This window comes from Gopherus flavomarginatus, chromosome 20 (genome assembly GCF_025201925.1).
Source record: "Gopherus flavomarginatus isolate rGopFla2 chromosome 20, rGopFla2.mat.asm, whole genome shotgun sequence".
In the NCBI taxonomy this organism is placed as follows: Eukaryota; Metazoa; Chordata; order Testudines; family Testudinidae; genus Gopherus; species Gopherus flavomarginatus.
The window spans coordinates 20,976,701-20,990,380 of record NC_066636.1 but is presented as its reverse complement, the minus strand read 5'-3'; the positions used below and the strand labels follow the sequence as shown (position 1 = coordinate 20,990,380).

General features: G+C 44.2%; 1 protein-coding gene across 2 annotated transcripts in view; it reads right to left on the bottom strand.

Moving 5' to 3' along the window:
• SMG5 (SMG5 nonsense mediated mRNA decay factor) overlaps positions 1-13,680 on the bottom strand; it is a 47,392-nt gene that overhangs the window by 6,589 nt on the left and 27,123 nt on the right. For both annotated transcript variants that reach the window (XM_050930664.1, XM_050930665.1), the window contains exons 13-21: positions 8,670-8,839; positions 7,736-7,811; positions 7,095-7,270; positions 5,772-5,930; positions 4,620-4,679; positions 3,494-3,653; positions 1,730-1,820; positions 838-912; positions 118-256 (exon numbers count right to left, since the gene is read on the bottom strand). In XM_050930664.1, coding sequence (XP_050786621.1) covers positions 118-256; positions 838-912; positions 1,730-1,820; positions 3,494-3,653; positions 4,620-4,679; positions 5,772-5,930; positions 7,095-7,270; positions 7,736-7,811; positions 8,670-8,839 — 1,106 coding nt within the window. The remainder of the gene's footprint in view (positions 1-117; positions 257-837; positions 913-1,729; positions 1,821-3,493; positions 3,654-4,619; positions 4,680-5,771; positions 5,931-7,094; positions 7,271-7,735; positions 7,812-8,669; positions 8,840-13,680) is intronic.

Genomic DNA, 13,680 nt, shown 5'->3' with positions numbered 1-13,680 from the left:
CAGGAAATGCACTTGCAGTAGGAATGCTGATGATGAAAGGAGTATTTTCCCTTACCAGGGGTGACGAAGGATTTTGCCACCTGCTGTAACCCAGTTACCTTGTTCCGAGACACTGACCTGCATGGGTGCAGAGAATTTGCTTGGATCATCCGGCTGAAAGCCAGTTATGATGGTAACCATCCCTGTGGTGTCATCCTCTCCGTTCCCTTGAGACACAGTCAGCTGTTTGCAGCTGTCCAATATTTTATAGAGGTTCCTGTCACATTGATGTAAGAAAAATCAAATCACTATTTGTGTCTGTGCAAACAGATACTGATTTCACTTATCCACAAAAGTATAAGTACATATAGCTGCAGGGCAAGCTTCATCCTAACAGTGTACAGTCTCTTAACCCCATTATTTGTATTAAAGTAGCACTGAGAGGCCCCAACTGAGATCATGACCCTATAGTGAGAGAAAGTCACAGCCTCATCTGGTTTATAATCTAAATAGATGAGACAGACAAAGGACAGGAGGGAAACTGAGGAAGAGATAAGGGAAGTGACTTGCCCATTGTGACCCAGCAGTTTAGTGGCAGAGATGAGGCTAGAACCAGGAGGCCTGAGTCCCACTGGAACTAGCTGCATGAGTATAGATTCCCAGATTTGATCCTCCTCCTCCCGTGGATAAGACACTGGACCTCACAGCCCCTTTGCTTTCTGAAGAACAGGATCAAATCTAACAACCCAAATGTATGTAAATAGTCCCAGAGGTGGCACCACATCCCAAAATCCGCCTGTCATGCGTGTAATGAAAAAGTAAGACAATTCCAAAGGTTGTGCTAAGCTGTAACCTTACCAGGCATCTAAATCCTGTCTCTTCAGTTTATGCCTCTCAAAGTTTTTCCCAACATCCTTCTGGCAACGAATGTACCTGAGGAAAGAGCAGATTTACTGAGTCCACACGGAGATTATTAAAAGGGAAAACGTCAATATTTTAAAGCAAAGGAAGTTGAATATTCTAAGCATGCTGGTTTTCTCGGTACTGCTGGATGTTTAACAAAAGCAGGTGCTGCCCAGACACCCTGATTGCTTAGGTCCCATTTGAAGTTCCTCACAGCTTTCTCTAGTCTCAACTAACCTAAATAATTTAAAGTTCCTTCAAATGTAGATACCTTACTGTTGGCTCATCACCAAATCACCGGCACATAAAGTGCCTTCAGCCCTACCACAGATTTCTGGGTCGTGACACCATTAACCTTCTGACATGTTGCATCACTACGGTGCCTTTTCTTAAAGATAAGATCAGACAGTGGCAAATATCAGACTGCTGGTATAAAACCTGATTTTAAGGAAAGTTTGCACATTCTGTTAGCCACTTCATTCTCAAGGGAACTGGATTAAATTCTATTAGCTTGAAATTCTGTTGAAAAAACCATCCTCCAATTCCTGTCCTAAAATGCAGTGCACCAATAAGCAGCTGCAACATGCCACACCAGACATGGCTGCATTTTATCACTAAGTAAAGTGGTCCCTACAGGTATACAGAGATTGTCAAACAGTAGAGTATTGAACCACATTAAACCACTGTGTTACCAGTGCCTTCTTCGTATTGCCTTGGTGTACGTTTAACGGTACCCATTCGCCATTCTGTCTTTATTCTGTGTTCAATCTGTACAAACACCATTTATTTGAAGGACTTTTTCTTCATAAGAAACAGATACATTTATTTTAAAACCAGGGGAATTTACCTGTTTCCCTTTTTAAATTCTGCCTCTAAATACCGGATGCTGTCACGAGCGCCTGCGTTCTCCTTTTTCAGGAAGTCTAAACCATCAATCACTAATAAAACACAGAAGTGAGAAAGTTGGTTTGTTGGTGCCTTTACAGGTTAATCCTACCCGTGGCATGAACTCGAGGAGCTGTGGAATTGCCTCTGGCAGGTGGCAATAACTTTATGCTGCTGCTAAACACAAACTAATTAGCTGCTGACCTGGACCTTTTTCCAGCTATTAACTGATGAACTATGTTAGACTCCAGCCTGAGCTACAAATACAATGGCCAAACAAGGACCTATGCAATGATTTCCAGCTGCTACTCCTGAGGCAAGGAGCCCTTTTTTAGTAAAACAAATGTAATTAGTGCTGCGAGTAAGCACTGAACTCTCAGCCCTTGGGACTAGGATCCTATAGTCACAAAACAGGGCAGGTCAGGCTCCCCTGCAATGTCCCAACATTGCTCTAACTCTGACCTGAAGAGGTCACCTTCTAGGGGTAAACAGGAAGATCAGTTTCCATGAAATTTTCAGTCCTTGATCTCCGCTGAGAATGCAAACAAGGGTGCCAGTGAATGCCAGCTGTGGTCAGTGGTTTGAGATGTGGACATTTATTTATAAAGTGTCATGAATATACATGGGGAACTATGCAAAACAGAGAGAGAATCCCTGCCCCAAAGAGCTTGCAATCTATAGGAAAACCAACATAGGACGGAACAGGGGTCGGCAACCTTTCAGAAGTGGGGTGCTGAGTCTTCATTTATTCACTCTAATTTAAGCTTTCGCATGCTGGTAATACATTTTAACATTTTTAGAAGGTCTCTTTCTATAAGTCTATAATATATAACTAAACTATTGTTGTATGTAAAGTAAACAAGGTTTTTAAAATGTTTAAGAAGCTTCATTTAAAATTAAATTAAAATGCAGAGCCCCCCGGATTAGTGGCCAAGACCCAGGCAGTGCGAGTGCCGCTGAAAATCAGCTCGAGTGCCGCCTTCGGCACACGTGCCATAGGTTGCCTACCCCTGGGATAGAAGTTCTGGTGCAGGGGAGGAAACCAATACAAGGATTTATGGAAGAAATAGGATTTAAGGAGTGGGGTCTGAAGAAGGAGAGCAGTGTATGGCAGACAAGAACAGATTGTTCTAAGTGCACAGGGTATTACAAAGTAATGCACAAAGTTGAGGGGGGGAGGGGGGAAAATATGTAGCATTTATAGCTATTTTCATCCTCAAAGCCCTTCACAAACATTAAGGGAATGGGAACTTGCCCACCACCTCATTTCACACAAGTCACTAAACAGCAACCACAAATCAGGCAAGGCACATAGCAACGTAGGCTGAACCTGAGGTAACCTGGTTGTTGTAAGACTGAACAGATTCCCCCAGCACATGAGCCAAGCCAACCATTCTCCAAAGCTCTGCAACACAGGGGCTGCCTTTGCCTAAGCTTTCAGAGAGTCACTAACCTCCTTGCACATTTATACAAGGACGATGGACAAATTTTGCAGGGGAAATCCAGACACCAGGGTTCCCTCTTCCTCTAACCTACCAGAGGTTGCCGAGCTATTCACAAAGCTTGGGCCCGATTTCCAACAGAGCTCAGCACCTGACACCACCTCCTGTTCTCAGCTGTAAGACAGGGAGGATTCTCCATTGTTCTCAAAGAGTGAGGCACTCTTAAAAGCCTTTGGGTCTGAACCCCTTGAAAACCACACAGGCAAACAGGAGCCTAACTGTACCTGTTCGAGGGATGATGATGATGAACCTGCCGCTGGTAGCTAACTGCCGGATGATGCTGAGGTGCTGGCAGAGAGCGTGAGTGTCTGGGACAAGATAAGGAGACATGGCAGACTGAGCTTTGGGCTGTTGGAGACTCCCCTCCAGTTGAGAAACCTCCAGCTGAAACAGAATAGCAGCAATACCAGATTAGAAATTCATGCAGAAACAGAAAGGGTGAGGGTTCTCCTGCCATGTGCAGCCCAGCCCCTCCACTTCCCCAACCGCATGGCATGAACCCGCCTGATCCTGACAGATGTGTTCCCCAAGTCAGCAGATGGCGAAAGTTCTCCCATGGCCGGGGATACATTCCCTCTCAGCCTCAAATCAGGCTGTAAGTTCCACCTTCTGCATCTGAGCAAGAATCACCTTGGTTAAGTGTTCCTGCCTGTACTGAGACATCTTTGCTGCCTGAGAAGACAGCCCATTTTTACCTGTAACTCCATTCATGCGGAGTCTACACAAACTCCATACACCTATGAATATTTCCATGAGCCAGACCTTTTATTCCTTTCTTGACAAAAACAAGCTGTTCAAAGAGTCTCCCTCTCTTTACAGAGAGGATCCACAACCTGTACAGTACACATCTGGTATACCTTTATGGAGTTCCTCAAATCTGTACTCACAGGGGCACATAAGGGTAATGGTAATATGGTGTGCTTATAGAGTGCCTTACATCTAAATATCCCAAATGTCTTAACAAGGGCCCTATTTCCAGAGGGGTAAACTGTGACAGAATGGGAGATCTTGGCTAAGGTCACAGAGCAATTCAGGAGCAGGGCTGGAAATAGGACCCCGGAGTCCTGACTGTTAGTATCCCCGCTCTAAGCACAATGCCTCAATCAGACAGTGTTGTTTTAAGAGGCAGATCTCTACAGTTTTTATTACACTAGGTCAAAATAGAGGGGCTGACACATTTGGTTTGGTTTGGTTTTTTTTGAATGAGATGTGAATAAGTATGGCCCAGAAAATGCTTTTTCCATAAGTGCACCAAATAGAAGATCTGCAGGGCCAGGTTCATTCATGCACTTGGAAATGTAATTAAGTTACCAGACGCTGGTGGTTTAGTGGACAGCTGGGATCTCATACCTGCAGTCGGAGCTGAGCCATGTCTCTCATTAACCTGTTCCGACGAGCTTCCTCCGCAGCCTAGTCATAAAAATAGAGTTACAAATAAAATTAGCAGGAAAAGTGTGGGCGAGTGATTAGTATGTACTTCCAGAAAGGTACTGAGGAGAGGGGAACAAAACTCAAGGGACTGGTAAAGGGAGAGAAACTGTTCACCTCTAGGTCACCAGCTTGAATCCAACCCAAGTCAACCAGGACAGTTGTTAACATCTGATGGTGGCTTGCATGAAATGAGCGGGTACAAAATTCACCATCATGATTGGCACACCTTGTCAGCTGTCTCAGCAGATGGGAGAGGAAGAATGGATTCCCACCACTCTCTAGGGAGGGCAGAGGCAAATTTTGGTGGGGCAGTATGGAAAAATAGCTTGGTTCTGCCAATTCTTGGACTGAATCTGCTCTGTACAGCAAACTTTGGTCCTCCAGGGCTGCAAAGCTGGGATGGAGTTTTTCCCATGCACAAAGACTACATAATAATGATTTGCCAGGAGGTGGGACAGCTCTCTAGAGCCAATTCCCTGCATTAAACTGGGTGACGATGCTTGTGGCACATGCATGAGCGTGCCAGATTATCTGTGACTTTTCATTCAGAACTCAGTGGGGCAGACTATTCTCTTATGAAACAGCAAGACTCAACAGGAACAGACTTTTATCCCTAGATGCACTTTGCTCCTGGTAAGCAGCTTTCCCAAGAGGAATGTAGCCAACCTCTCCTCTCACTAGGCACCAAAAGTGTGTCAATTATGAGCCATTACCAAGCTTGTTAAGGAACACAATGCCAGGCAGAGGAGCCAATGGCAACATTAGCCTGGGATGCCAGCATGTCACAGATCAGAGCATTAGCCCTCTGAGGGCAGCTGCGGCAGCACTGTGACGTGGGCAGTGTAGCCACATTTTATCGCTGGGGGAAGAGCTCTCCCGGCAATAAAAAATAACCACCCCGAACGAGCAGAGGTAGCTTGACTGCTGGAAGCTGCAAGCACTGTCTATACCAGTGCTTTTCAGCGCTAAAACTTTTGTCGCTCGGGGTGTGTTTTTTCACACCCCTGAATGACTAAAGTTTTAGCGCTGAAACTGGCAGTGTAGACACAACCTAAGACTCTTCCAACTCACCATGCGGAACTGGGCCTGGGCCTGATGCAACAGGTTGTCCTGCTCAGACTGAGCGATGCTAATGAAGATCCCGACCTCCGAGTTAAACTGCAAGATGCTGCCTTGCAAGTGGGTGATGAAGTGGCCAAAGCTGCGGATGCAGCAAACACGAATCACGGACTGCAAGGAACAAGATGGTTTGACATGATATGTACCACACCTCCCCCGGCAGCAGCCTGAGCTAGCTGAGAAGCTGGAATCTAAACTTTTAGAAAAAGGTGGAAATGACTAAATATATATATACACAAACTGAAAAATTCTGTGAATGTTTCTGAAGATGCAGGACATGATAATTCTTTGGAGAAAATAAATGAGGTCAGGAGTTCAGGAAAGTGAGCAAGAGTGCTTTGAAATGTTTTCAGTCAGGGTTTTCGAACAGAGAACAATGACATCTGGCTTTTCAGAGCAACCTGTGCTGGCCAGTTCTCTGTCGTTGGATCCAGCGTTGGAACCTGAGGAGTCGTCTCTCTGAAGAGGGGTGACATAACTAAGAGGACAGCGAAGTGGGCTTGGGTAAAAGGAGGGACTGTACTCAGCTTTGGATTGTTGTATCTTGTCTCAGAGTTTCCCCACAGAGCACCAAAAGCATAAGGAGATATCCAGGAATTCATCCCCAGGCTTCCTCAGCTGGAATCTTACATTTTTAAGAACGTAGCTCCCAGATCAAAGGCCATAGCATTCCTTTAAAAATCAGTTAGCAAAGATGGACAAATGTTAATGTGCTCCAAGTCATCAGGTGGTTCAGAGATCGCCGCAGCAAAATTAGATGGACCACTACTCTCCTGTCTCTCTCCCCTAAATGTCTCATCTTCCCCAATGCAGTAATGATGGTCTTAGCCATTTTTACTCTGCGGCTCGGCCGACAATTAAAGCCATTCTGGGCACAAGTACAGCACAATGCCAATTCTTCTGCCACTGCCAGTTGTCGTTACTGACACAGGGCTATAGGATCTGCCTGCAACTGTTCAAGAGTTATTCTAGATGGGGCACAGATATCAACTGATTTATCCAGACAAGGAGGGTGAAGGGTTAAGCATAGCAAAGAAACCAATAGGAAGCAGTTCTGTGTTGCTTTGAGAGGGAAGGGACGTTTCTGGACACTGCCTGGGCGATAGAGCTAGAAGCAATGTGAATCATCCTGAGGTTCACAAAGCTATTTCAGTTTGCGACACACTCTCTCCCACAAGAAAACTAAACTCTCATCCTGTGTTGCCAGGATATGGAAAAGTTTCTATCAGGACAAATTTAGCTGGTACCAAGAATCCAGGGCTCGCCTATCCTCACCTCCTCCACCGCTGAGAGGATGGGTCTGTCCCGCTCAAAGTTAAACCTCTTGTGCGCATTTTTCAGAGGGGGCAGGTTACGGAGCGCCACATCTTCTGGAAGCAGCAAACTGGTGCTCAAATCTGGAAGCTCACAGCCAATCAGTAAGTCCTTGACCTCGTTACCAAGAGCCAGCCCTAGATTGTTGGGGGGAAACACAGTAAGATGTGACTGATCATCACGGACGCCAGGACAGCAGATGTCAGAAGTCTTATGCTGCACTTTATGTTCTTCAGAGCTCAAGCATTTTGGTCATATGGGAATGTCTACAGAATGCTACCAGTTTCCATTAATGTTTGAGCCAGTCAATCAAGTACACTGCTTTATTGACTCCATCCACACTAGCTAACCAAACCATGGGAGGTAACTAGCTTGAATCATGATTCAATACAACATAGGCTAATGTAGACAAGGCCTTACTCATATTCCATCATCTTTGTAAACCAAGTCGCATTAGTTACTCTAACCTTACAGGATAATGAGCTATAAGCACCACTGATAACTAGGCTTCAAAAATAAGGAGCTGAATCTGTGCAGGGAGTATTATTGTTTGTTTGGAGGGCAAGGGGAGGACAATGATAAGGGATGGGCTCTAACAGTACCTGGTTCCTGCAGTTCTCCAGCAGAAGGCAGAAGGTTCAGAAGCACGGACAATCTGTTCCATAGACTCTGGGAGCTCTGGGGGAAAAAAAAAGAAAGAAAAAAAGAATGCTGCAAAATATATCAAGTCATGCAAATCTTCAAGTCAAGATAGATGCAAATAATTATGAGGATACTTTGTACTTTGACAGCACCTTCCAGAGACTTAAAAGCACTTTGCAAATAATTAAGCTCCAACATTCTGTGATGTAGAGATTAGTTTAGTTTGACAGATGGGGAAACCAAGGTAAAGAGGTAAGGATGACTTGTTCAAAGACACAAGACACTAGCAGAGTCAAGAATAGACTCTCTGGGCTACGGATGCCCAGTCTCCTGACCTAGCCAGCAGGCCACCTAACCAGCAGTTGCTGCTACATCCACCCTCTCATTTTTTGGCAAGTTGTCAAAACAGACAGAAGACCCAACAGCAATCATGATAGATGATCCCTGTGTCTAGATGTGGGTCTGTTTCATTCTCATGGCTCCTAGGTCAGGGCTATTTAATAACCGCAAATTCCCTGTTCCCCTATCACCAAAATATATTTGTAGGGTAGAACCTAACAATAAAATAGTTATGACAGTGAGAGGAAGTAATTTGATTATGAATAATACATTTCACCCCAAGAGATTCCAAAGTGCTTTACAAATTTAACACACTGATTTGCAAACCATGCACAGAGATCACTACCCCAGTCACTGAGATGCTGTTACATCTGTGGTGCAACATGGCATTTGTTTAGCAATATAGATTAATGTCACAACAATAATCTATGCCAGGAAGGGACAAACAATGTATCCCCCTGAATCCACAGGGAGGCTTGTCATAATATAATCACCCAAGCTGGCACTTAGGAGACGCAGTCATTAACAGTGTACATTTAAACAAAACCCCCACACCTGGGCACACATGATGATGAGGTCAGTGTTGGTTCTCAACCAGTCCAGGAACACCTTGACAGTCGGAAGCAGACCCTCATTGGTTATGATCTCTAGTTTCTCTTGGAGGGATCTCTCATTCCTACAGGATTTGTTACTGGTGATGCTCTCTTCAGAGTCGGACAAGTCATCTGAAACAACAAAGAAAAGAGCAAAGACACCATGCATTAAATACCAAGTAGAGACCTGGTAAGAAACCATGTTGGTATTTGCACAGCGAGTCACCATCGTAGTGGGAAGGAAAAGATGCTTCAAAATTCCCTTCTTCATCCGCACACATCCACAACAGCAGTTTACTGACTGGTGTAACTATCCCTTGGACGGCAGGAGGCTCATCATGCTGACCAGTACAGTCTCACTGTTTCCTTATACTCTGTCTGTCTGTCTGCCTCTCCATCTGTTCTCTCTTCTCTTACACTTAGATTGCTCCTTGGTGCAGGGTCTGTCTTTTGTTCTACAGCTGTACAGCCCCTACCACTAGGGGATCCTGGTGCATATCTAGCTCTCTAGGCACTACAGTAATACAAATAATAAAGTAGTAATAAACTAGTAGCTAGAAGAACAGTTGACACACTTGGGAGCGATTCCCAACTTCCCCATATTAACTGTGTTATCCTAGGCAAGTTAGTGACCCTCTGACCCTGCCTGCCTACCCTTTCTTCAGTGGGGACAAGAATGCTTCTTTATTTCACCTGCATCAAGTGCCGTGATAGCCTTATAAAAGTGCAAAGTTGAAGATTAGTCAGGGAAAGGCCTATGTCTTCCTCTGTCTGGTACAACATGCTGTCCGTGTCTGTGTGCTGCAGGATCCCAAAGTGCTTTGCAAACTGGACTCAGTTCTACTAGCTCAGTCAAAGTCCACCTCTTTTGGAATTGACGCTCATTCAGCTGAACCCTGTTATATACGACCCTCTCCATCCAGTACATGCAGCTGTTTTCAGCACAATTATTTAACACTTCCTGCTTTATAAGTTTAATTTATGATGCATGAATACTGATCCTGGTCTAAAGAAAGAGCAACCCAATCGTTCCACAACTAACAGCGAATTTACAAACCAAGACCCACTTTTAGAGACAAACCCACCACACTTAAGGTTACATGGCAAAAGCCAAGAATGAATGGCCATGGAGGGGTGGGGCGAGTTTTGTATCCCCACAGAAAGAAAGTTGTACTATCAATAGACATGAACATCTAGTTAGAACTTGCCCAACAGAGGTACGGGAAGGAAATGAAAGCTAGACAGGCAGGGAACCAATGTAAAGAACAAGATCCATCCCTCTAGAGTTCAGCAAACCCTCTAAAGCTACGCTAGTCCTGCTAAAGATCTCTCTCAGTTGTGAATCTCATTCAGTTATCACTTGATCTAGCATATAAAATACACTTCCTCCTCTACAACAAGACCCTACATTCCTCATTTCTTTACCCTTAATCAGGCCCCTACAAAACTGTACAGGTCTCCCTTCGGTTGGCAGAACAGTGCTGATACAGCTGCATAAAAGCTAGCAGATTGAAAATTCCTGCAGCTGCACCATAGAAACCAAGAAACAAAGCAGGAACAGCAGCAAGCCACCCCCAAGTTTAAGAAGAGATTCTGAAGCAACTGTGTGGGTCAGTACTAGGTGCAGCTGGGTACCTCAGATGGAGCAAGGGATGGATGGAGCAAGGCTATTTAACTGCTGGGGCTCATCAGTACTGACAGATCCATAATATTCTGCAATTTTATAGTTCCTCATACGCGAGGATCTCAAAGTTATTTGGAGGCTCCTTTACTCACAGAAGGAGACTGAGCAGCGGAGGTGAGATTAGAACCCACGTCTCTCAGCTTCCAATCCCTCATTCTAACTACTAGACAAACATGACTGCTTATTAATACAGCAATAATCTTTCATCAATCCATCGATATCAGCAGTTAGTGACCAATTTTTTAGGCATCCAACCCTGGCATAGTCAGAAGCCACAAAGCATTCTTCAGCATTGTTTGGAAGGCATAATTAGTCAGGAGGGGTTTGTCCTTATACATGTGCACAACTGAGCCGGAGAAGTTCAAAGCAAGACAACACACAGGTTAATTCAACCTTGCAGTTGAGAATTTAAATGTACAAATGTCATGAAATTCAAAACATTTCCACAGCAGCATCAGCTGTGTACCCCCACTGCACACAGAAAGCAAAACTTCAACAGAATAATTATTCTTCACTTTTCCTAACTGCACTGCACTTCCTTTCAAACTGACAAAGCGTTGAGGAGTGCTGTTAAATGGTTACCTTGTGTAATAACCTTAGTCCCAGATTTGGACCTTAGCGTCCAAAATATGGGGGTTAGTATGAAAACCTCCAAGCTTAGTTACCAGCTTGGACCTGGTACCTGCTGCCACCACCCAAAAAATTAGAGTGTTTTGGGGCACTCTGGTCCCCCTGAAAAACCTTCCCTGGGGACCCCAAGACCCAAATCCCTTGAGTCTCACAACAAAGGGAAATAATCCTTTTCCCCTTCCCCCCCTCCAGGTGCTCCTGGAGAGATACACAGACACAAGCTCTGTGAAACTACACAGAGACTCCCCCCTCTCTGTTCCCAATCCTGGAAACAAAAAGTACTTTCCTATTCCCCCAGAGGGAATGCAAAGTCAGGCTAGCAATCCAACACACAAATCTCCCCTTGATTTCTTCCTCCCACCAATTCCCTGGTGAGTACAGACTCAATTTCCCTGAAGTAAAGAAAAACTCCAACAGGTCTTAAAAGAAAGCTTTATATAAAAAGAAAGAAAAATAAGTACAAATGTTCTCTCTGTATTAGATGATACAACACAGGGTCAATTGCTTAAAAGAATATTGAATAAACAGCCTTATTCAAAAAGAATACAAATCAAAGCACTCCAGCACTTATATTCATGCAAATACCAAAGAAAAGAAACCATAGAACTTACTATCTGATCTCTTTGTCCTTACACTTAGAAACAGAAGACTAGAAAGTAGAACTACTTCTCCAAAGCTCAGAGCAAGCAGGCAGCCAGAAAACAAAGACCTTAGACACTCAATTCCCTCCACCCAAAGTTGAAAAAATCCGGTTTCCTGATTGGTCCTCTGGTCAGGTGCTTCAGGTGAAAGAGACATTAACCCTTAGCTATCTGTTTATGACACCTTGTTTCACACCAGCAGTGGTTGCAATATCTCTATATACAATGCCTGTGAAGTACTTTGGGATCTCTGGTATGAACAGCAGCATTATAAGAATGCAATACAAAATACTAACGAAACTTATGTGCAATGAGGGGACATGGTTACAATCACGGGTAGAACCAAAGCTTTGGAATTTCCTGACCTATGGGATGTTTGAATTTTCAACCAGAATGTTGCATCAAACCCATCCCCCTTCATTCTCTGTATTGATTGTGAATACAATTAGAGAGAGAAAAATATAACAGTGCCTTATAACAGGCTACAGAGTGTATAATTCTAAAGAAGAAATGTCGGCTAAGTGCCTGCAACTCCCACCCTGACTAGCCCCACTTCAGAGATCTTCCCACCCACCTCAATCAGGGAGAACTGAAGACAGCTCCCTCTGAAGTCGACCTATGTGAATAATGTAGCTGGAATCGATGCACATTAGGTCAACTTATTGCGGTGTCTACACCCCCTGAGCTGAGGGGAGAAACTCTCCTGTTGACTTATCTTATGCTTTTCATTCTGGTGGAGTACTGAAGTCCAGGGGAGAGCAATCAGCAGTTGATTTAGTGGGTCTTCACTAGACCCGCTAAATTGACCCCCGGTGGATTGATCACTGAGCATCCCTTGCCCCTCCGCCCCCCTCGAAGTGGAGACAAGCCCTGAGGCTCTGTCTAGACTAGGATTTAATGGTGTGGCATTAGATCATGTCAGCTAGCTTGGTCCATCCCTTTCTAAATCTCCAGATTTGCTAGAGTACAACTTGCCTTTCCTTAACTAGAGTTTTAGAAGGTCTTAGTTAGCTCAAGCTGGCTAACATGATCTCACACCACACCTTTAGATCCTAGCCTAGGCAAAGCCTGAGTTCGTCAGAGTTGCATGCCCATGGAAACTAGGTTTGAGCATGATGCAAAATGCTTCCTTGCTCCCCAATACAAGGGAAGCTGGAAGGAGTGACTAACAAACAAGACCAGAATGGCTCAGGTAGTTTATCTGAAATACAAATAATGCACGTGTGTTATATCATCTCTTTTTCTAGCTGTTCTCTCCCAGAACATTACTTTGATTGAACAGTTCACGTCACCGAATAGCTTTAAGAAAGCTGCAGTGCCATCTACTGTGCATCTAAAGTTAAAATCTGGCCCTACAAAACTAAAGACTGATGTGATGTTATGGTTGAGAGTGTATAGAAATTGCCCCTAACTCCACATCTCTGCTCCTTACATGTCATTCAGTCAAATCTGCTGACTTTTACGGATACAAACAAGTTTTCACTTCTGTGGACTCTGCAGAGCTCACCCAGCCAGTACAGCTAGAGGAGAGTCACGAGGATTCTGTTTAGAGTCACCGGGAAATTGCCAAATCACAGAATTTTTATGATTTAATAAGCAGTAAAACAGCCAAAATTTCAAATTCCGCTAGACTCTGCAGCACTAGCAAATTGAACAGACCTTTAGCTTTGTGAGCGGAAGTAATTTCATTGGGAAACACTGACAAAACACAGAACCAAAACTACTTTTATAGACATGCTGACGACTTTATATCGGCATTTAAACATTAATGGCCCATTTCTCCCTTACCCTACACCTTGTGCAGTCATTTTCACTAATCCACTATGAAACACCTGCAAATCAGAATAGTAGCATTTTGTACATACTTTGCACTCGTGTGAATGACTGCACCATGCAGGACAACAGAGAAGAATGGTGCTAAGTCTGCTTTTCACAGTACCACAGAAGTCAGAGATAAAAAAGACCTAGGGTACGTCCATCAATCTATCGGGGATCGAAATATCGCATCTAGACAGATA